Here is a 23,984-nt window from a genome sequence, read left to right as displayed (position 1 = left end):
TAGCTTGTGTCAAACTGACAAAACCAATCACCTCACATGGCTCCTCACTGAACTGAGAGATCACCCATTTCTGTCCTCCTCAGGCCTGGGTTACAAGCAAACCCTGACATGCCTGACTCTTAAATGGGTGCTTGGGATCTCAATTCAACAACTTGTGTTTGCATTCCTTACCCACTGAATTATCCCCCACCCCTGCAAGCCATTTTTCTGCTTATATGGTGCATGCACTCATGAAAATCTCAACAACATAAAAAGCAAAGGAACAACTCAAAGTCTTGTACGAGTCTCTCATAGCCTGGGTTTTCTACTCAAAGTCTTTTTTTTTTTTTTGTGAGTGTCCCACATTTCAGGTGGGATGATTCACAAGCTTGGTGCCCCATTTCTTCTGCTTGAGTTACTGAGAACAATCTCTCCAGCCTGAGACTCCCCATAAAACCCAGCCCCTCTGCTCCGAGAACCCCACCATCGGTCTCTTCTGCTGCTTATTCATGCACCCCCTTTGGCTGGACACCGAGTGTGTTTTCCACCTTTCCGTTATCGTAAATAAGCCTTCAGCACACAGCTCTGCACATAAATCTCTGTTTCCGGAGGACGTAAGTGTTTGACACTGTTTCTGATTATTTCTTTGAGATAAATTCCAAAGAGCAGAATCACTGCTACGGAAGAGGAGAGCTGTTTGAAGGAAAAAAAAGTTGATGCATAATGCAAAACTGTCTTTCGGAAAAGTTTGTTCCCATTTGCATGCCTCGCCTGGGCTCACAGGGGCTGCTTGACAGTGTGTTTTGTGGTTGCCTGTGTGTGCTGACAATCCATGACCCGGGTACAAGCTCTTTTTAGCCTTGTCCTGGGACCCTAGGGCATTCAGCCTCTGGGTTTACAGAGGGTGGCTCTACTTCCCCGAGTTGCTCAGACTTCCCCCTCTTTCCTCTCCCAGGCTTCTTTCCATAAATCAGCCATCTCTTTGCAGACAGCACAATGTAAGCTTTTGCTTTTGGTCTCCCCCCCAAAAAAAGGCTAGGTTTCTCTGGGTGCCTCTGTCTCCTTCAACCATCTGTGGTTGGAAAGCCCTTCTTCCTAGGCCACTGGGTCAGACTGTGAATTCACTGGTAAGGTGAGGCTCAGGGATGGCTGGAAGGGGAGTAAGCTTTAGATAAGGGATCCCAAGCCCATGGTCATAGACCTCCAGTGTCTTCTGACCTAGCATGGGGAGGAAATTCAAAGGCAGAGATGACTCAGTTTCCCTATATACACACAGGCCAGCCATACCACTCAGTTTCCCTTGCAGCAAGATTGGGGTGAGGGAATGTGGGTAGAAACAATAATGACCCTCTTGTGCCCAGCCACACTATCCACAAGGTCTCTTGGCTCTTCCCTGTTCTACAGTAACAGTAACCCTAGCCATACATTGGCAACAAAGCCTAATGACACAGCCTCATCACCCAGCCACACAATGCAGAAGGAGCATGGATATTCGAATGGCACCATGGGTAAAGCTGCCCCTCACCCCCTTCATCATGTTGGTCTCCCATGGGAGTAGGCAATATGCTTGTGCTAGGTATGCACAGGAACCAATGTTCCTCTTGACCAGTTAAGACAGTCTGATGGAGCCTTGAGAAGTAGGTTCCAAGGGCAGCATGGCTGTAGGTGGGGCTGTCAGAGGGTAACGAGGGAAGGCTATTAACATAAGCTATGTCTGGGGTGATCTGCCAAGTATTACAATAACTGAGAACAAGGCCTGGGCTTTTCTTAAATTGCCGTGATATGAGCTTTGCTAGATTAGCCATATTTAATCTTCTCAATGGCTCTAGGAGCTGTCTCCTTTTACATCTGGAGAGAATGAGGTAAGGAGAGATAAAGTTCCCAAAATGCCATGACCTCTGGTGGCAGAGCTGTTGTTGGAGGCAGCTTGCTCACATGTGATCCAGCAAACAAGAGCTGACTGCATGCTTACAGGAGAAATTACCGTGATGGGGGAGAGAAGATCAAGCAACCATGAGGAAAGGCAGAAAGAAGGGCACCCCGGAGACCACATGAGAGCTGTGTCCTGACCAAGATTAGGAAATGCCCGCTGCCCCGGGCTCTGGCCACAGTGCTGAAAACATCTGCCTGGGGGTACCTGGTTCTGGCCATGGTGCTGAAAAGGCAGTGAAAGCGTGTGCGCTGACCGTGGTGCTGAAAACACACACACACACACACACACACACACACACACACACACACACACACACACACACACACACACACACACACACCACGTTCAAGTAGGGTAGGAGCTCAAAGACGAAAAGGAGAACCCGACACACAGAGCAGGAGGTAGTGTGTTGGTGATGCCCATTGGGACATGGATGTTCTGGTTTTAGTTTGTACACAGGGGCTCTCAAAGGCCCCTTCTGGGTCTGGTCTGGAGAGATGTAGTGTCTGTGACTGGCATGTAGAAAGAATTCTATAAATAATCAGGGGACAAAGGAACTGATGAGGGAGATGTGCTGGCATGTCATTTACACAGGAAGTGGAGCAGGGGCTGAGGGTGGGGCTCAGTTGGCAGAACACTTGCTGAAATTCCCAGGATGCAACCATAAAATAAAGAACATGTTTTAGAAAAGAAGGGATCTGGAGAGGCAGCTCGTCTGGTAAAACGCTTTCCTTGCAAGCATGAGGAGGGGACTTTGATCAGCAAGTGCCTGTGTGAAAGGCAAGGTATGGTGGCGAGTGCTCATCATCAGACTAGGAAAGGCAGAGGGAGGAGGATCCGTGGGGCTCTCTGGTCACCCACATTAGCCTAAGCAGAGAGACTCGGGTTCCAATGAGAGAACCTGTCTCAACGAACAAGGTGGCTTGCTCCTGAAGAAGGACACTCAAGGTTAACCTCTGGTCTCCTTGCCCATACATGAATGCATATACACAAACATTCTAACACATAGGAATAAACCCACAGAGCCCCCTCCCAAACACACAAATAGAAGGTGTACAAGAGACACCACATCCATCACTGGCCCCTCAGTGCAGCTCCCCCCAGCCCTTCCCCCAGATACCCTTGCTTTGCTTACTCTTAAATATTCCCATCTCTTCAGAGACTGAGGCTTTATATTCTGGCCTGGTAGCTGCAGCCACCACAGAGTTAAGTAATGGCAGAGTGAGTTATTATCTGGACTGACTTTAGCTGGGTCTGTAACCTGCAGCCCAGGTACCTCACTGTTGGAATGCTCACACAACTGTCTCAGTGGTGACATGAAAAATGTCCCTTGTAATCCTCTGACTTGGAGCCATACATCCTCAGAGTCATGACTCTACACTGTGTGTGTGTGTGTGTGTGTGTGTGTGTGTGTGTGTGTGTGTGTGTGTGTGTGATAATGTTGTTTTGTTGAGGAGGGGAAGAGGGTGTAATTGCATTTCCCTTAAATGTGTACTCATTCTTGTTAAGCAAAAATTAGTAGCTCTTTAAAAAAAAAAAACAAACAAAAAACCCCCAGAACTCAAGCTCCTCAGGAAGCTGCTAGCACAGTCTTTTTAATTACACAGAATGGAGAAACAATGAATTCCTTCACTTCTCACCTCTGGAACTAACAAGACAAAAACACAATGGTGGCTGTACCTAGGTGGAAGGATTGAAGGCAAGTTTTAATTTGCTTCTCTGTGCTTGTTGGGTTTTGTACAACGGGCTTCTGTTGTTCATTAAAAACGTTTAAGTGACTAAAAAAAGAAGGGGGGAGGGGGCTGTAGAATTCTAAAACCGTACACAAAAAGGAAACTCAAGCATGTTTCCCCAACTCTTGACTCTCACTTCGTTCCCTGTAGCTGGCAGGGGTGCTGAACTTTGCACACACACTCTCTCTCAGGGACCTCCCAGTTTCTAAAGAACACCTGTCGGACTTGTAGCTACCCTTTTAGCTGTTCACCCATCTCTTCTTCTTTCCTTGGGGGTCTTAATGCCCGGTTCTCACTGTATCCTCAGCAACAGTGCTTGGTACCGTTTAGGCACCAATCAATGGAGAGCTATTCAACAGAAGGCATCCCTTTTATGCCTGTGTGTATGTATGTACATGCACCACACGGTGGAGTACATAAATGGACACCCTGGGCTGGAGTTACACTGGGTGATGAGTTGACATGTGGGTGACAGGTCCTCTGTGCTCTTAGTAGCTGAGCAAGTCACATCTAGGAGCCCCTGCACTGTCTCACTTCTCAGTGCCATCATAGGAGGATCTGTAAAACTGAGGGTGCCTAAGGACACCAATGGAGGGGATAAAAAGTGATGGGCTGTCTGTCATCCCTTCTAAACCAAGGGGAGGTATGGAGTAGGGAAGGGCATCAAGTCATAATTAAATATTGCCATTTAATTAGCATTTACTTGTGCTGTTTATTAAAGTCAGAGCTGGGTGGAAATCCCCTCTAATGCTTGGTGAAGACTCATTATTATCTCCTGGGTAGGATTTGGTGCATCTAATGCTTGGGTAAGAATTATTTGAAAACCACTCATTTGCAAGTCACTCATTAATTAAATTAGATTTTTACTGACAGCCTACTATGCTCCACAGGTATTGTTCATAATTAGCCCAGTACCCAAGGACTATAGCCCAGGGAGGGAAGACGGCATAAAAGACACAGGAAAACACTCAAGGGCATTTTTTGTTGGTCACCATACTTATGTCCTATGAGGTCACCCACAAGACAGAATTAGGCAAAGAGAAACCCATGCTCCTGGGGTAAAAGAAAGTTCCTTCAAGCCTACAGATCAGAACATGACCCCATTTCAGTTGTGACCCCTTGTTTACACAGACTGCTGACTCACTGGCCGTGAGCTCACAGCCAGAGGAACCATAATGGTGTCTGAACCAAGCTTGTGCACCATGTATATTTCCTCTGGATGGCTCAACACGGTTTCTTGGCCTGGGGACAGTGCCATTTAATGGGGCGGGTCACCAACAGAAAACAGAAAGATGTGAGCTGTGGTCTCATGTCTCTCACCTGACTGTTCCTCTGTCCTCTCCATATCCCAGGCTTCAAGATGAGCCTAGCAACAAAGGGGCTGGACAGACAGCTGGACAGACTGGGGGACAGAGATGGCACAGATCCTTGGAATGGTGGACCACAGCCAGGATGATAAGACTATGGTCCTTTAAGAGATGGGGCAGTGCTGTAAGAACCAGGACACTTGTGGGTGCAGATGTGTTTGAATGACATCTGCTCTTGCAAAAATAAAGACATGCTTCCCAACTTCAAAGACCTTTGACAAAAAAAAACAAACCTGGATGTCAGTTCCTTCTCTCCAGCCTGCCCAGCTGCGTCTATTAGAATGCTGGTCACCAGCAGCTAAGGAACAAGGTGGACCACCCCCACCTCACACAGGTGTGCGTGACGAGGATTTCCAGGAGTGACACTACAGTGGCTTACCACACCACCCTTTCTCTTTTGTTCTGCTCCACTTTCTTTGAGGGCCCCCTTTCTTACTCCCCATTTAAAACATTTTTGTAGTCTCTTTGCAGTTCTGATCTGACTTCTTTTTCCTTCAAGCCTCGTGGCTGATTTCCACAGGTGAAGGGGTCTCCATTCACCTGTCTTGCAGCTGGACTGTTGGCCAAACACTTGTGCTCAGAAGCTCCAATCTCCAGCCCTGACACCTCTGGGAGGCGGTGGGACCTTTGAGAGGCAGAGTCCAGTGGGAGGTCTCCAGGTCATTAAGGACATGTCCTCCAAGGGAGCTGGAAAACATGGCTGCTTCCTCTCTGTTGCCGTGAGGTTAACCAGGAGCTGGAACACTTATCTGTAACGGGCTTCCAAAGCAACAGGCTCACAAGATCCCAGATGTAAACTTCCAAAACTGCATGCCAAAAGTCGGTCTTTTTTCTTTAATAAGTTAGTTTAGCTCATGCCCCTGTGGCCGTATCAGAAAGTTGGTTGTCACAGATAGGTGACGAGCCCTGCTTCACTTCCCTGGCTGACGGTTCTGAATGGTCACAGAATATTTTCCCTTAGCCTGTATCTCTGATTTCTCATTTCTACCCTTGTTTGGATACCACATGGTCACTGAGCCTTTCCCACAATGCTCATCATAGAGAAATACCAGTGGCATCAGCATTCCTAGACAGGGCCAGTACCCAGCTGGACATAGGAGGAAACCCGGCAGCAGCTATTGCACTGTACTTAAAACTTCCCTGCCTGCTTCACCCGAATGTTGCGGTAACTGTGATTTTAAAATGATTTCTAAAAAAAAAAAAAAAAAAAAAAAACTATTTTATTTTCTGTGTATGAGTGTGTGTGTGCCCCTGAGTATGTGCACCACTTGCATGCAGTGCCCTGGGAAGCCAGAAGGGGGCACTAGATCCCTTTGGATATAACATGGAAGCTTGCAGAAGAGGAAAGAGAAGCAGACAATGGTGGGTTTATTTTGTAATGTTTTAAAATTACATTTGTTTAGTGTGTGTGTGTGTGTGTGTGTGTGTGTTTGTGTACACGCGCATGTGCATGCTGAGAGTATAGCTTGCAGCTCCATGTTAGATTGTGTCTGGTAAGCGTAAGAGGATAGGCTCAGGTTCCAAGATCCCCACCCCGACAATGACAGTGGATAGTGTTAACTGCCATCTTCATTGCTATGTCCCCAAAGTGCTGTAGGTGTTTTTTTTTATATGGTTTTTGGGATGGATGGATGACGGAGAGACTGGTTCAAATGCAGAGGTTCTCTCTACCATTCACAAATCTTCACAGAGGGATCAGAAGTAGTTCCAAATGGCAACACAAGGTCTGATTTTACAATGTGACTCCTGGCCATGCTTTTAGGACCCAGATTAGCCACAATGGTGAGACCTCAGTTTGGAGCCTCGTTACTTCAAGCCACAAGGCCTCAGTTTAGGGTCTCATCCCTTCAAGCCACAAGTCCCAGAGGAGTCAGGGAGGCCAGCCAGGTGCCAAGGCTGAGCTGAATTCCCTCTGTTAGTTCTCTGACCTGCTTGCCCACGGTGTGATCACGGTTTGAGGGCGGATACTATAATTAGCTTCCAGTGAGATGCACTCAGCAATGGCTGCTGTTGCTGTCTGTCAGGTTTGGCCTCCCCTCTATTCTACCAGAGACCCACAACTATTTTGAATGTCTTTGTTACAAAGTCTTAAGAGCTAAGCACAGCTAGGCACAGTTATGCATGCCTATAATCCTAGCACTTGGGAGAAGGAGGCATGAGATCAGGAGTTCAAGGTCATCCCCAGCTACATAGGAAGTGTGAGGGCAGCCTGGGCTACATAAGATACTGCCTCAAAAAAAAAAAAAAAAAACCTACCCACAAAACAAACAATTCCCAAAGCTAAGCAAATTGAATGACTTAGAAAATAAATATTGGGCAAGAAGCAACATTAACATTTGTCAATATTTTTCTAGGTTGGTTCTGAGAATTAATTTCCAAGGGAGACAAGAAGGCAAATGATAATTATCTTCAAGTACAACCAATCTGAAACCCTATTTTCAACACTGAGTCCCTGCCCCCGGCAAATGCGCAACACGGGCAGACAGATGTCACAAAGCCGATTTATAAAACAACCTTGCGACTGTTCACCCACAGCTTTTGGATGATCAAACCCAGTGCACCCCACCCAAAGGATCCATGGACATTCTCTCTGTGGGTTATGAGTTCTGTTCTTAGAGACCAGAAAGCTCAGACCTTTAAAGATCCTTTTGTGTAATTCATTAGTCTTTCTATCCCACCGACACTTCCACAGAGGAAAAATCTGACCACTCCAAAACAAGGGCCGAGTCGACTAATACATTTACATAAATAATTAAGAATTCCACATCAACGCGGCAATAAAATGCATCACTGCCATAAACCTCCAACTGAAGAACATCACTTTAATTAAAAATTACAAAGGACTCCCATAAACAACTCATTTATGTTTCAAGCACTGTGTTGGGCGACTGCAGAAAGAAATATCTGGACTCATTTAAAAACAACACAACAAAACTCCCTCACCCCAAATCTTATTATTGAGGTCAGTAACCACATGTAATTAGAATGAAGTGTTAACAGGTCTTCGTAGATGGAGAGACGTCTTCTAATTTCCCCAGGTAGACAGGTTATAAGCTAGCCCTTAAGATTTGATTAAAATTTAGAAGGTGGGTGGCACCCCAAATTAAACTCTTAAATCTGAGTTTGAAACCTAGTTAGGACAGTTGGGATCCCCCTTTCTCCCAATGAACATTTATTGCTTATGTATCTTGGGGACCCGCATGTCTCAGAATCCCAGGGGTGACAGGAGAGTTTCATTTTTGAGCCAATTGAGTTTTTTTTCTTTTTCTTTTGCCTTCTGCTTCCAAAGGCCTTAGCAATTACAGACTAAAAGTCCCACACTTACCTAATGACTTTTATTTTGCCCAATTTAATACTTTTTTTTCTTTTGGCACAAGTATGTATGGCTTTCTTTTAAAAGGCCCCAAATTGTAAATTAAACAGGGCTTTGAAGAAAAGTCCTGATGAGTTCAGGACGATCAGAGAAAGATGAAATTGGCCATTTAGACAAATCTTTTGGTGCTAAATTTGTATTATTCTGTGGCATTCTTTACCATTTTGAATGCCCTAGTGCCTTTCAGCTGAAAAGGCTCAAGTTCAGGGAAAAGGGAGGGGCAATGTCAGACTAAGACAGTCCCCATCCCCCCCAAAAAAAGATAAAACTGGGACAGAGAAGGTGTCATTGATTCAGAGTCTGTGCTTGAAGAATAGAACTCAATTTGGCTCAAGTTGGGAGGAGGGCTGGCACATAGAAACAGCCCTCTAAGCAACCTTCAAGACCCTGAGTCCTGTCCTAGTGCCCCTCCTGGTGCTGGTCACCCTGCCTGGCACCAGATTAAAACAGGGCCATCGGAAACACTTCCACAGCTGGTGGGCATTAGCCGGTGTGTAGGGATTAAGAGAGCTTGTGGCCAAGAACAGTGGTAGGGTGTGGAGGAGGAGGCAACTGATGGGATACAGCAGAGGAGGAGGCGGGAGAGTTATGAGTTCAAGGTCAGCCTGGGCTACACTCTTTGGGTCCGCAAGGTGGCATTTGTGGTTAACCTATCCTAAATTTGATCCCCAGAGCACACACAGCTGAAGGTGTGAGCCAGTGGGGGCCGACTGTCCTCTGACCTCCACAAATCCTCGTTCTACATTCGCACCTTGTGTGCACACACAAATAATAAAATAACAGAAAAAATTAAAGCCAGCTAGTCATGTCTGCTCGTGCATTCACATACTGGCTCAGACACTGCAACCCATCATTCCTGTATGCCTGTTAACTGTGCTCTTGGCAAATGCCAGGCCCAGGGCCAGGTCTGGCTTGTGTTTAGACTTTCAAGGTCCTTAGAAGCTTTCTATCTTAAAGAGTCTTCACCCCAATTCATAAAAGTACACACCTCAGCATATCCACACTACGAGAGGATTCTTTTGCTCCGAAAGATTTCAAACCATTTAAGCATTTTTTTTTATTCGCAATTATTTGATGAGGAAAACATTTCACTGCCGGTTGCCCGCCTTCTCCCTGGCATCTGCTCAGGCATTCTCGAATGGTGCAATGCGTGCCTGCTTCAGGTGCTCAGGCGATGTGAGATGCATACCTGCTTTGCGGACCTAGAGATGTTTCTGAAATATTGTTCAGTTTGCAGGGCCTGTCCCAAGATAGGAACCTTGGTCATTTAATTCCATTTAATTTCAAATGTTTTATTTTGTTATTTCTCTCTCCCTCCTCCCTCTTCCTAGCATTCTCAAATATCACCAACATTAATTTTCCCTTTTCTTCTTCTTTAAAAAAAATATGTGAGTACACTGTTGCTCTCTTTAGACACACCAGAAGAGGGCATCAGATCCCATTACAGATAGTTGTGAGCCACCATGTGGCTGGGAGTAGAACTCAGGATCCCTAGAAGAGCAGTCAGTGCTCTTAACCACTGAACCATCTCTCCAGCCCCCACATTCTTTTCCTTAGGACTACACTTCTGGGAGGTTCAGACATGCACCACTCCTTATGAGAGAGCACGCAGCAGCTAATGCTGTGCCAGTCTTAGTGCATCTGCTAAGTACTCAGCCCTGATCCAATAGGTCAATGAGTTATAACTACAATCCTTGCTCAAGAATGACAATGACCTTGAACTTGCTATGTAGCTGTCGATGACCTTGAACTCCTAATTTTCCGGAGTCTCTCTCCCAAGTGCTGAGATTATAGTCATACCCAATTATGGCACGCTGGGGACCTGGGGCCTCGTGCATGCCAGGCTAGTGTACTGCGTACTGTGTGAGTTCCCAGTCTTCCTTGTCTGTTATTTTGTTTAATAGAACTCCGGCATCCAATGTCACTGGATTCTATGCTTTGGATAAAGGTTTCCCGCAAGCTTGTGTGCCAAAAGATTGGTCTAAGGATGGTGGGACCTTAGTGGGTGGGGCCAAGTGGGAGGAAGTTGGTTCATTGGAGGCATGCCCTTGAAGGGGGCCTTGGCACTCCAGGTCCACCTTTTTCTGTCTTTGCTTCCTGTTCTCTGGAAAGTGACCCGATTGCAGTGTTATGCCCCACCCCACCCCAAGATGTGCAAACTCCCCAGAGCCTCCAAAGAACAAGGATGATGAATTGTGGATGTTGGGATGCAGATGATGGAATTTGGATGACGGACTGCTGATGGGGCCTTTGCAACTATGGGCCTTAGTGAATTTCCCCCTTGGTTGGTTTTGTGTTTTGTGGTGCTGGGGTTTGAATTCAGTACCTCACGAGTTCGAGTCTCTTTCTTTCTACGTGGATCATCTCAGGGATCCTGTCACCGCAATGTAAAGCTCACTCAGCCACAGGATGTTCTCGGTAAAAATCTACAGTGTTAAACTGAAAGGTTTGATCCACTCTCCCTTAACAAAGATCTCAGCTGTAAGAGCCGCACACTAGATAGAGATGCTCAAGGGAGCAACGTCGGGAAATGAACCTTGGAGAGGAATCAAGGAAATCCCCTTAAAAACCAGGATGTGGGCAGGTAAATGGCTCAGTGGTTAGAGCACCTGCTGTGGAGTCTCCAGGACTTGAGTTCAGATGACAGAATCCACATCAATGATAAGTGAGGTGCTAGGCAGCCATAATCAGACCTTGGGGACATGGAGACAAAGAATCTCCTGAGTCTGGGTGTGTAAGTGAGTTTTGGGTTTGACTGAGAGATATTGCTTCATGAATATGGTAGAGGATCAATCTAGTATGATTTCTGATATAAACCCTGGCTCTCTATATGCGCGCGCGCGCACACACACACACACACACACACACACACACAGAACCCACACACAAGCACAAGCATGCATTGTACACACACATAGAGATGCACACATGAAGATACACACAAACAAAGACACACATATACAGTGGGAAAACCAGAAAGGATCCCTTATCATTTTCTTTTCTCCATCCTAATGTCTGAGATACAGATATCAAGGCTGGCACACTGGCAGCCACAGCAGTTCATGAGGAAGAGTTTGCCCCATAGCAGTATCAGAAGTGGAAGCCCCCTGGGGTCTTGGCCATATTCTGGGGCTGCCACACCTGCCCCATCTTGCCTCGTGTGAGGAAAAAGCTCTCTTTTCAGAGCCCCCTCAATTAGAATCTTCCTGTTGTATCCTGAATGAACTTCCTGCTGAAATAGCAGGTACTAGCAATGGGACAAGGGGGTGCTTATTCAGCAGCTGTTTCTGCACACTGGCATATCTGAAAGCACAGGTGGTGGGGCACGGAAGGATGGGTGACATCACCCACTTCTGGTAATTAATGGGAGAACTCTTTCCATGGGTCTCCACCCAGTCCCTCTGGATCAGCATGGAGGCTGTTCAAAAGGATCTCCCTGGATAGGATGACTACAGATATTTTCTTTCCCTCATTGCAAAAGTCCCCCCCCCCCCAGAGCTGTTTCCACAGTCACCGGACAGGAGGAATTCGCCGTCATCAGAGCCTGCTGCTTTTTCAGTCTGGGTGAAGCACACCGAATAACGGATGAGCTTCTAAATGGGTCTCAGTGATGAAGGTCTTCTAGCGAATTTACAACCTCCTGCCTGGACAGCTCCTACCTTCAGGGCTGGGCAGAGAGCAAGCACCTGGGCTTCTGAACACCGCCTTGCAGGATCAGAGTCAGTGCTAAGCCCAGAGGTTCCCACGCATGTGGGGGGCAGCAGGAGACCCCTTCTGGAGGAGGCTGGGGTGATGACCATCAAGGGCAGGCTGGACCCAAGTGATGCCCTACAGGATGCCAGCAGAGGAGGGCATATGGCTACTTGTTGCTGGCTTGAGGGTCAAGCATGACTGGAGTTGAGATGGATAGAGGTGTTTATGGGAGCTGACTCAGCACAGGGTCTTAGAATAGATGGAGTCAGAGACGAGGAAAAGAGACGAAGGAACAGAATGGGGGAGGAAGAGGAGGAGTAGCAGGAGGAAACACTACAATATCACCAGAAAATGCCTTGTTCCCATCTTGTAGAGGAGGAAGAAAGAAGAGGAGGGAGAGGCGGTGAGGGGGTTGTGGGTAGAGAGAAGAGAACGGCTGGGGAGAAAGCCTGGCTGGAAAAGTGTTTTCTATTCAAGTATGGGGGCATGGGTTTGATGCCCCAAACAAAGCCAGGAAATGCATGCTTGCTATCCCAGCACTGGAGAAGCAGAGACAGGTGGACCCCTGGGGTTTTCTTGACCAGCCAGTCTAGCCTATTTGGACCAGTGGGAGACTTTTTTAAGACGGACGGCTTCTGAGTGGCCTCCTACACACGAACACACACACCTGAACACACATGATCATTTGAAAGGTGGGGCAGGCCAAGAATATCAATAGAGAAAGGAGGGGGCAAGAAAGGCTGAGAAGTTCGGAGTGAGACAGATACAGAGAGGCAGGAGCTGGGGGGGGGGGGAGAAGGACAGAGTTAGGAGAAATCCGAGAGAGATGGACGGAGAGAAACACAGAAGTAGAACGGGTGGACAGAGAAGCAGAGGGGCAGGGACATTTTGGCACAGCCAATGCTAAGAGGGAGACAGAGCTCTGTGCTGGACCACTGGGCCCTGCACTTGGCATAGCTGTGAGAGAAGGCTGCTAGGGGCTGAGGGCTGGGTCAGCACCATTTTCTTTTGTTGTGCCTTAGTCAGCTATGTTCAGAGATCCTGAGATAAAATAATAGCTCCCAGAGTGAAACTGCCCCCTCTTCTAATCCTGTTCCCTAAAGAATTACTTGAGCTACAACAGTAATGAGACCAGAGACCACTTGCAGAGTCATCATCTGCCTGAGAGCTCTGCGCAGCCCACTGAAAAGCTGTGGGAAAGTCTCTCCCAGCCTGGGCCGTCCACCCAGCCTCGCTCACCCCTGCACATACAGCCTCCCTTTCCATTGTGCTGGATCAAACTCCCCATCACTGAAGATCCTTTCCTTCCCAGGGCATCAGGTCCACTTGCCAGGGATGTTTCATGAGTTCAGAACCAGTACCAGAATAGGAGAAAAATGGAGGAGTGGGCAGGGCCAGGAGGAGGAAGGAGGAGAAAAGGGAGGGCAGGAAGTGAAGAGGAGAGAGATGATGGGAGAAGAGAGACGGTCCAGCCAGTGAAGGGATGCTTGACAGGAAATTCTGATTCCCAGTGGGGAAAGTGACCAGCCTTGCATCCCTCATCCAAGCCAGCATCCCTCATACAGTCCAGCATCCCTCATACAGTCCAGCATCCCTCATACAGTCCAGCATCCCTCATACAGTCCAGCATCCCTCATACAGTCCAGCATCCCTCATACAGTCCAGCATCCCTCATACAGTCCAGCATCCCTCATACAGTCCAGCATCCCTCATACAGTCCAGCATCCCTCATACAGTCCAGCATCCCTCATACAGTCCAGCATCCCTCATACAGTCCAGCATCCCTCATACAGTCCAGCATCCCCCATACAGTCCAGCATCCCTCAGCAGCTTCAGCATCCCTCAGCAAGTTCAGCATCACCCAGCTAGTTCAGCATCTCTTAGCCAGTCCTGCATCCCTTTGAGCAGATGTTAGCCCTCTTAAGTGACCAGCTGAAGAGAAGTAAGGCAGCTGTGTTGTCTGGGGGGTTTCTGTGGTTTCCAACTATGGGGGCCACCTGTGCCTCCTGAAAACTCAGCACTTACTCTTGTCTCCTGAGAAGGGCCCCAGCCCCTCTCTAAAAGTGGTACCAGTTCAAGCCTTCACAGACGATGCTGGGATCAACGGTGGTATTGAACAACAGGGCCAGCCCATGAACTCTGTTCATTCCCTTGCTCCTCAGGGCCACATGTCCCAGATGGCTCAGTAAGCCCCCACTGCTTTTGGGTAGGGTGTGGCTCTTTATGCAGGCAGATAGAGGACTGTTCCAGGGTTGACCTCATTTCCTCGGGGATGTACAAAGTCGGATGAGGATGGAGCCAGCCAGGAAGAATAGCTCCATGGTATGGAAAGGAATCTGGCCTTGGCACCCCAAATGCCTTTCGACTGGCTGCCAGGTCCCCACATTTCAGATGGGCTAATCCATGCATTGTTTGGCACAGGTGGGTGTGAGCTGGGTCTAGGTCACTGGTGACCTGTGGCTACAGATAGTGGTCAGACCTGCCTTTCCAGTCTACAGGGTAGAGATATTTCGCAGCCCCAAAGCCCCTCAGTGGCTGCTCCTAACATTGCCCTGGGGAACAAAAGCAAACCCATGGCCTCTAGCGCTACAGCATGGTTCATACTTTCTAGACTCTGAAGTTTGCCTTAGTACTCTTCAGTGGCTTGGCCATGACCAACCAGCTTCCTCTCATGACAGGCCACCAGCTCAGGCCACCTGGAGCCTTAGGGATGCCCTGGAGCCTGTGCAGCCTCCAGCTGCTTCTCCTCCTGCTCTTCCACCCAGTAAACATCCACGGAACCACAGCAAATTAGCCCTCTGCTCAAGTTAGCCAAGAACTGCGTTCAATTCGAGAACCCAAAAAGGGACTCTCCCACCATCTGTCCTTGATGTGGGTGCTGTGGCTTTTGCTCTAGGAACCCCCCATTACTCACTCTCCGTTCCATTAACCCTTTGATCCTCAGCAGCACCAGAGCTGAGACAGCAAGGCAGAACCCAGGCTTAGCAATGCAAGCTCCAGCTGCAGCTCATTTTACCCCTCAGAGGACTTCCCTGCCTCCACCTCCTATCGTAGAAGCACAAAAGGACAGTAGGCTGCCCTAAAGACTGCCTGCACAATTGCCTTGTAGCTAAGCTACAGATTTCCCATCCAAGTCCTTAAGGAATGCTCTTTCTTTGACAATTAAACTGTTTTTTTCTTTGCTGGATCCCCAGCAGGGGGCAGAGGAAGAGAGAAGACCTGGGAAGAAAGGTGATCTCCCATTCTCAATGTCAGAGGAGTTGTTACTATCTTGCAAAATCCTCTAGTTCATCTCTGACAAATAAGAAAGTCTGGAAGCGAAAAGAAACTCTCTCTCTCTCTCTCTCTCTCTCTCTCTCTCTCTCTCTCTCTCTCTCTCTCTGTCTGTCTCTGTCTCTGTGTGTCTGTGTGTGACAATCTCTGCACCCTACCTGCCAGCTCGCTCTATGGGAGACACTTAGAGCATTCTTTGCAGAAACAAGCTGTACACTTGGGCCCATGCAGTGATTCGCTCACGGTGTGACAGTGTTCCAGTGAGGGCTTCCTGTAGCTGCTGGGAGGTGATGTCGACCATTTAGTGAAATCTCATTAGGAAGAGACCCTTCTACTGAATCCTGGAGTAGAGTGTAAGAAGGAAGCAGGACTGGGTAGATCTGAGCTGCATCTGACTTAAATCCTCCTCCCGGAGGAACACTAGCTTTTATAGTTCTAGAAGGTTCTATGTAAAGTTGACAAAGGCTGGGGAAGCAAACAGTAGTCCGGTCCAGCTGGGATGCCTGTGACTCACACAAATGACCGGCATGGCGCGCTATCTCTAAGGTGCAGGAGTGGCTCTTCTGTTTTGGCTGTAACCAATAGCCGTCTGATTGGACTAAAGGCCCGCTCAACAGGAGGGCAATCATACGGGGTACTCGAAACAGCCAACTCCCTGGGGAGAGCGACATCATGGATCTTAGAGCAGAACCTAAGGCTGCAACTTTACTGGACCAGCATGTTCCAACTGGACCCAAGACTCAAGGAACATCATGAAAGAGAGGGCAGAAAAATGCTACGAGCCACAGGAATGGGAAGTCTATTCTGAGAGTGCGTCTCCTAGAAACAACAGGGAAGCTATAACCCTGACACCTCAACAATATGGCTGCCAAAGCAAGACCTGAACAGTGACACCACCAATAGACATGCTGACATGGAAGGGAAGAATCTCAAGATGTCCCATCCCCAGACAAAGAACCACAGGTCACTAAGGAATGCTGGGAGAGGGAGAAATAGCGCTCCCCAGGGATGGACCTCCCACAACTGGTTATCCAGTACCAAAAGGTAAGCCCTGAAATCATATACATACAAACAACACTAAAGGAACTGAGTAGGTTGTATTTATATACTTACACATATATAGGCTTAACAATAGTAAAGAAAAAGGGGCCAGGAATATGGGAGAGAGTGGCTGGCGCCAGGTAGAGAAAGGAGTACATGGTAAAGCTATATTTTAAATAGAGTTAAACTAAATATAGCTAAATACAAATAAAAATAAGTTAAAGTAAACAAACAAAAAACTATCAGGGCGTGAAGGCAGAAATTGCTGACTTCCCCACCCCCGATATTGATTATTAGAACTCCAACCCAGGGGTCCATTTCTAAGGATCAGCACATTCTGCTCTTTGCCTCTGATGCCCAGAACTAATGTGCATTCAGAGGCCAAGGGTACAGACAGGGCGTCGTGTCAGCCTGTCCCCGTTGCTGTCCCACCTGGGAAGACTTGAGCAAGTGCTCACACCTGTCCCAAGTGTAGGTGTGTATGAGCGTCCATGCACCTGTGTGTAGATGCAGGCGAAGGCCAGCTTCTATCAGTCTCTAATGATAATATTAGTTGTAATTAGGGACAGTCTAATGATAATATTAGTTGTAATTAGGGACAGGTCTCACTTCATAGCCTTTACTGCTCTGGAAATCATTATGCAGACCATGCTGGCCTTGACTTCACAGAGGAGATGATGCCCCTGCCTCTGCCTCCTCAGTGCTGGGATGAAAGGTGTGAACCACCATGCCTAGTGCACGGGTTATTTTCTGTCAACTTGATAGAATCTTGAGTCACTTGGGAAGAGAGAACCTCAGTTGAAAGACCACCTCCATCAGATTGGCATATAGGCATGTCAGTGGGGGGACTTTCTTGATTAATGATTGATGTTGGAGAGTCTGTCCACTGTAGGCAGTGCCACACCTGGGCAGGTGGTCCTGGGTTGTTTCAAAAAGTTTGGCCAATCAGGCCATGAGCAGCAAGCCAGTGATCAGCATCCCTCCAAAGTTCCCATCTCTACTACTGCTTAGGTCCTTATCCTGACTTCTCTCAATGATTCAATGTGACTGAAACATGTAAGCTGTTCCTCCCCAAACTGCTTTTGGTTATGGTGTTTGTTATTTTTTTTGTTTAGGGTGATAGAAAGCAAACTAGGATACCTTCTGCTTCGGGGGTCTCTCATAGAACTAATAAAGCCAGCCAGGCCAGCCAGCAAGCTCTAGAGATCTTCCTGTCTCTGCCTCCCCAGTGCTGGGATTACAAGTGTGCTCCATCACACCATCTATATGGGTTCCAGGGACTCAAACCCAGATCCTTTTACTCATGGAACTGTCTTTCTATCCCTGACATCACAATACCTCCATTACACCCACCAATGCCTTTCTCGTACACCTGGAGCATCAAGATTTGCAGAAGCCCACATAGCATGGCTGTTCTTTTATGACCCTCTAGATTGGGCTAGGACATTTGGGACTGTAACCCTGAAGCCAATCCCTTCCTGAGTTGGAATCATGGATAAGGACATTGTCCTCTCACTGAGAGCCCTTTGGCTCCATCAGGTACAAACTTCTTTTCCCTCCTGCACATCTAGATGGACAGTAGAATTAACATAACCGCATTTTGTAACAGGCAAATAGTAACTGCAACCAGTGACTACAACCAGTGACTACAACCGGCGACTACAACCAGCAACCAGCTTTGGCAACCAAAGAGGAAGATGCTTTCTTGTATGCTTCTATCCATGGGTCCTGAGTAGCTCACCCACCTGATAGTTTGATGTTGCAGGGAGTCTGGGTCTGTGGCATTCACTGTCAGCAGCACACTGCCCACAGAGATATTCTCCTGTTTAGTCACCATCATGGGGTCCGGGTAGAAGACTGGTCCCTCGTTGACATCCAGGACTGTGATGTGGACAGTTGCCGTGGAGCTGGGGCCATAGGAGACGTCAGGTACCAATGGGTCCTCATTCTCCACTTTGATCAGCAGAGTGTGAAAGGCAGAGATCTCATAGTCCAGGGGCTGGGGGAGCAGACAGAAGGGTGTTAGAAAGGCACACGCCCTGGGGTTTATGTCTACTTTGCACTTGGTCCCTTTGGCATTGCCTGAGCAGCTTTGAGCACCTGGGGACAGATCTGAGCTTCATGGTTTAAATCTTGTGCCATTTCAGGGGTCTTTAAGAAAAAGGACATGGAGTCTGGGAATGTGGCTCAGGTGGAAGAGGCTTGGTTAGCGGGCACAAAGCCCTGGGTTCCATCCTCTGTACATCACAAGACTAGGCGTGGCAGGGCATGAAATCCCAGTGCTCCGGAAAAGCAGGAGGATCAGGATTTAATTTCAATGTGACCCAATCTAGAATCACCTGGGAAGAGAATCTTTTTTTCTTTCTTTAAGATTTATTTTATTGGGGGAGAGGAGATGGGAAGTAGGGGGAAAGGGGATAACATTTGAAATTTAAATACAGAGAATATCCAATAAAAACAAAAACAAAAATATATACGGTTGCTGTCTCCAGACATACCAGAAGAGGGCATCGGATCCCATTACAGATGGTTGTGAGCCACCATGTGGTTGCTGAGAATTGAACTCAGGACCTCTGGAAGAGCAGTCAGTGCTCTTAACTCCTGAGCCATCTCTCTAGCCCAGAGAGACTTAAACCTCTAGATCAGGTTGCCCATAGTCCTGTCTGTAGGGCATTGTCTTGATACTTAATTGAGGTGGGAAGAACCAGACTGAACAGAGGAAGACTGAAGGCAAGGCCCTGTGCTGTGTAAGAGTGAAGCAAGCAAGCAAGCAATAATGGGTCCAGACATTTCTCTCTCTGCTCTTGACTGTGGATGTCAAGTCCCCGCCTTGACTTCCTCTCAGTCATAGACTGTAACTTGGAATTATAAACCCAAAACAAAACAAAACAAAAAATCCCCCTTCCTCTGCTAATTTGCTTCTTTTCAGGTTTTTTTTTTTTTTTTCCTTAAAGCACAGCAACAGAAACGAACTAGAACAAAGGTCAGTGGCTACCTAATACGTACTAGGCCAGCCTGGGCTAAAGACTTTTCTCAAACAGACAAGCAGAAAAGAAACAGGTGTGTTTTGGAAGGAAAAATAAATGAACAATATCCCCATTCCCCAGTGGCGGCCTTAGTCTCTGGCAATGTTGGCTCTGCAAGGCTTCCAGATGGTAACCCAGTAACTCGTAACCCAGTAACCCATAACTCATGACTTCAACATCCTGGGGGCTCAGTGAAGGGGAGACCCGAGGGTCTGGGATCCACCAGAGTGTGGGATCACCCTACTTCTTTTACTCTGGTAGACAGGTGAAGAGGTAGGCCTAGCTTCACAACTATAGCTGCTGCCCTGCCTTGACTTCCTCTCTGTGTACGATTGCCTTGTGATATTTTGCTCCTATCTTGATAACCTGAGAGTAACTTACTGCTCCACCCCCTTCCTCTGATTCTAATAACAGATATTTGCCTGTGCCAAGTGATACCCTGAATCAGCCACCCTGCTAAAGAAATGTCAGGCAAGTGCCAGAGATCCAAAGCAGTTGGGAAATAATTACTTCTTCCAACTGGGACAATTAGAAGACAGAAACCCCTGGCTTGTTGGGCCAGATGATGTTGACGGCACGTACGAAACAGAGGGAGGCGTGTGCCCATGTGCCCTGGGAGATTGCAGAACCAGAGGAATGTGATTCCCTGTGGTGCAGTCTTAGAGGAGAGAAATCAGGGGACAGAGGAAGATCCTGTAAGATGTAACCTGCAAGGATATCTGTCAGGAGCCATCTAGAGGCTAAGGTTAGCAGGTGACCTTCTTGGAGGGGGCCCAGAAGTTTTTTTTTTTTTTTTTTTTTTTTTTTTTTTTTTTTGTTTTTTGTATGGCCTAGCATGGGTGAGCTCTGAGAGGCAAGGTCCCCAAGAGACTTCATCTCAGGGCTGCTTCTTGTAGCTGATAGGCTTTTTCCTGTCATTATTACCTAGTTTAATGATTCCCAGGCATTAGCTCACCCTATTGAGCAGATTTTCTTTGGATCAATGAAGATGTACCATCATGTAGCAACGCTGTATAGACAAATTGCTGATTCCATAATTCCCGATAATGATTTCATAGAATTCCTGACTCGATTCAAATAATCTTAGGAAGGAAATTTTAAGAGATGATTTTAGCTGTTGTGCCAGAAAGATGTAAGAAAGTTAGAACCAAGAATATAATGTGCCCCCGCCCCATAGAACAGTAAGTAAAGGCTGCATAGCAAGGAATTCAAGGAGCTTTCATTATTACACAAAAAGAGAATGAGGCTTGGGACAAATTGGTGATCAAGGAAAAATATTCATTCCAGGTCAGATCTGAGGATGAAGGCATGGATGTGCACGATGATGAAACAAGGTCATATGAAACTGTTGCTTTGAACTCATAACGAGTTTACAGAATGAAACACTGCTTTGAACTTAATATCAGCATCCTTCTGCAACTTCCCCTTTGTGTAACATTTTATCTGTGAGGTAATTTTTAAAAGAGCGCTTATCTAAGAAGGTATAAGGAGGCCAGAGAGAAGGAATGAAGTGTAGCATCTGGGGCTCAGCTCTACACACTAAATGTATATGTCTGTCTATACATACATGTGTAGATATAGGTGTATGTATGTAAGTATGCACGAACACTTGTGGAGTTGTTGAGACAGGTGGCCAGGACTGATAAGAGTGTATGTGTGTGCAGGAGTGTGCATGTATCTGTGCATATTGTCTGTGTAAAAGATTTTAATGATTTTTCTTTCTTTTCTCTTTGGTTCACGAAGAATGAATGAGTTCCAAGCCTCTCACCTGGCCAGTGAGGGGTCCTTGAGCAAGAGAGAAAAGAAACCATTGCTTATTAGCATGAAACTGTAAGAGAGAGGGAGGGGGAAGGAGGGAGGGAGTGGAAAAGAGAGTGGGAGAGAGAGAGAGAGGAAAAAACCCCCAGTGCTTATTAAGATTATAAGGCCAGGGATCATCAGTCCTTGACCTTTGTCTGATGCTGTGTCCTACCCAGTACCATTCAACCCTAAGGGCCAGGGCAGGCTCCTGGCAGACATCAGAGCTGAGTCTCATGAGAATCCAGTATTGATAGTGTGGCACAAGCCAGAGGCCTTGAACCAGACCAATAATTCATTGCAATGGACATTCGCAAGTAAGACGTGTGGGCAAAAGGGTGTGCTGTGAGACACACTGTGATGTACTACAGCTTCCTTTCCTCTTTTAAGTCTTTGGGGTAGGGGAGGTTGCAAGGGTGGGGGGCAGATATGAAGGTACAGGGAGATGAGTGGGGTTGGGCTGTGTGATATGAAGTTCACAAAGAATCAATAAAAAGTTTAAAAACCAGTAAAAAGATATATCCTGTAAGATGAAATAAACAATTTTCTCATCTAGGTGGCTTCTGGTCATGGCATTTTTTCCCTCCAGTCTGGGCAAACACATATTGGGGGGCCACTAAGTCTCATCCCAGGATATATGATAGAGTTAACTATCTATTCAAGTTTTCCCATGAAGCCATAGGCTGGTAAGTTACTAGCATCCTCTACAGACCAGAGGATGGCCAGGGAGGTACCATTTCATGCCCTTACCCTTTTGAAAGCACCAGCCTTGGATGGCCAGTGCCAGGCTCTCCTGATGGTTCTATTGTCACTGTATTATTTCAGAGGAAGATTCTAGAAATCACGTGCGTCTGTGATCTGTCCTGCTCGATGGCTCCAGTACTGATGCAATGCGGGATTCTGTACTGGTTCATTTTTATTGTCCATTTTACACAACACAGAGTATCCAGGGCAGGAGGAACCTCTGTTGAATGAATGTCTGATTCAGATGATGGCCACATCTGTGGGGTACTGCCTTAATTGTTAACTGAAGCAGGAGGGCCCAGCCCACTGCATACAATGCTATCCCTAGGCAGGTGTGTAAGAAGCATAGGAGAGGGAGACAGAGAGTGAGAGAGAGACACACACACAGAGACAGAGAGACAGAGAGATACAGAGACAAAGAGATGGAGACAGACAGACAGAGACAGAGAGAGACAGAGACAGAGAGTGAAAGAGAAACAGAGGGACAGAGAGAGACAGAGAGACAGAGACAGACAGAGACAGAGAGAAAGAAACAGAGACAGAGAGAGACAAGGAGAGATACAGAGAGAGACAGAGAAGGAGAGAATCCTGCTCTGATTTCTGTCAGTGATGGCCTGAAACCTTGAAGGGTAATCTACAAATCTTTCCTTCCCCAACTGTGGGCCAGTGCCTCACCACAGTAGCAGAAGGCAGACCAGCACAGACTCTGGGGTAGGCGGGATAATGCTCCCACGGCTCTCAATTCAGAGAGTCTAAGGCAAAAATGATTTTGTTAATGGAGAGACCCTGAGACGAGAGATTGTCTTGGACCATTCGGTGCACCCGATGGGATCACACGGCTCAGTGGAAGAGAGAGCAGGCAGAAGGTGTGGTAGGCAGGATGAAGGATATCAAGGAGCAGCAACTGAGAGGCTGTGTCTGATCTGAGGGTATCAGAAGGGACCATGAGGCTGAGGCCATAGTGACCTCTAGAAGCTGGGAGCAATGAGAGATGGGATCTCCCTTGGAGCCCCAGGATTTACCAGTCCGGATCACACCCTCAGTTTTGCTCGCCAAGACCCTTCATGTCTTTCGATAATCAAGCCGCACTAATTTTTTTAGGGAGTCTCCTAGTACAGAGTCTTCTGAGCACCTGTATCAGATCAGTACCAGAGCCGGTGGGGACAACAGATCACAGACAAAGGTCACACACAGAATGTATGCTCACTTGCTGTGTCAAACGGATACCGACTGGAAGTAGCTGGTACTTTCAAACATTTTACATATTTGTTCACGAAGTCCTTTCAGTGCTACAGGCTGGACAGGCCACCCCTCCCCTTCACATTCTGAAGTCACAGGCTCCTATGTGAGGGTATATGCAAGTGGGGTCATTAGGAATAAGCCAGTTAGGACATAGCTGGCTCTCCCTTTCTGTGATGGTTTGCTTATGCTTGGCCCAAGGAGTGGCACTATTAGAAGTTATGGCTTTGTTGGAGTAGGTGTGTCACTGTGGGAGTGGGCTTAGGACCCTCAACCTAGCTGCCTGGAAGTCAGTCTTCCACTAGAAGCCTTCAGATGAAGATGTAGAACTCTCAGCTCCTCCGGCACCATGCCTGTCTGTATGCTGCCATGTTCCTACCTTGATGATAATGGACAGAACCTCTGAACCTGTAAGCCAGCCTCAATTAAATGTTGTACTTTATGAGTTGCCCTGGTCACGGTGTCTGTTCACAGCAGTAAGACCCTAACTAAGACACTTTCCAAGGCAAGGGGATGAGTAAGGTGTCATCTATGCAGACACAGACAGCCACTTGAACTTGAATTTTCTGGGCACTGAGACCATGGACTTCCAGCCTGCAGAACCTCAAGTAACACATGTGCATTGCTGATCAGCCACCGTGACAACAAAGATCAGTGTGAACTGTCAACTTGAGAGAACCTATAATTATTTGAGAAGTGAGGTTCTAGGCACACTTGTGGGGGATACTCTTGATTACATCATTTGACCTGGGAGGACTTCTTCACTGTGGGTGGAGCCATTCCCTA

At 47.3% G+C, this 23,984-nt stretch overlaps 1 protein-coding gene across 1 annotated transcript in view; it reads right to left on the bottom strand.

Moving 5' to 3' along the window:
* CDH13 (cadherin 13) overlaps positions 1-23,984 on the bottom strand; it is a 961,236-nt gene that overhangs the window by 59,124 nt on the left and 878,128 nt on the right. Inside the window, exon 10 of the mRNA XM_080936858.1 lies at positions 18,138-18,391. Within this exon, the coding sequence (XP_080792984.1) occupies positions 18,138-18,391 (254 nt within the window). The remainder of the gene's footprint in view (positions 1-18,137; positions 18,392-23,984) is intronic.

The sequence above is a fragment of the Micromys minutus genome (genome assembly GCF_963924665.1).
Source record: "Micromys minutus genome assembly, chromosome: 24".
In the NCBI taxonomy this organism is placed as follows: domain Eukaryota; kingdom Metazoa; phylum Chordata; class Mammalia; order Rodentia; family Muridae; genus Micromys; species Micromys minutus.
This window is presented reverse-complemented; position numbering and strand designations above follow the sequence as displayed.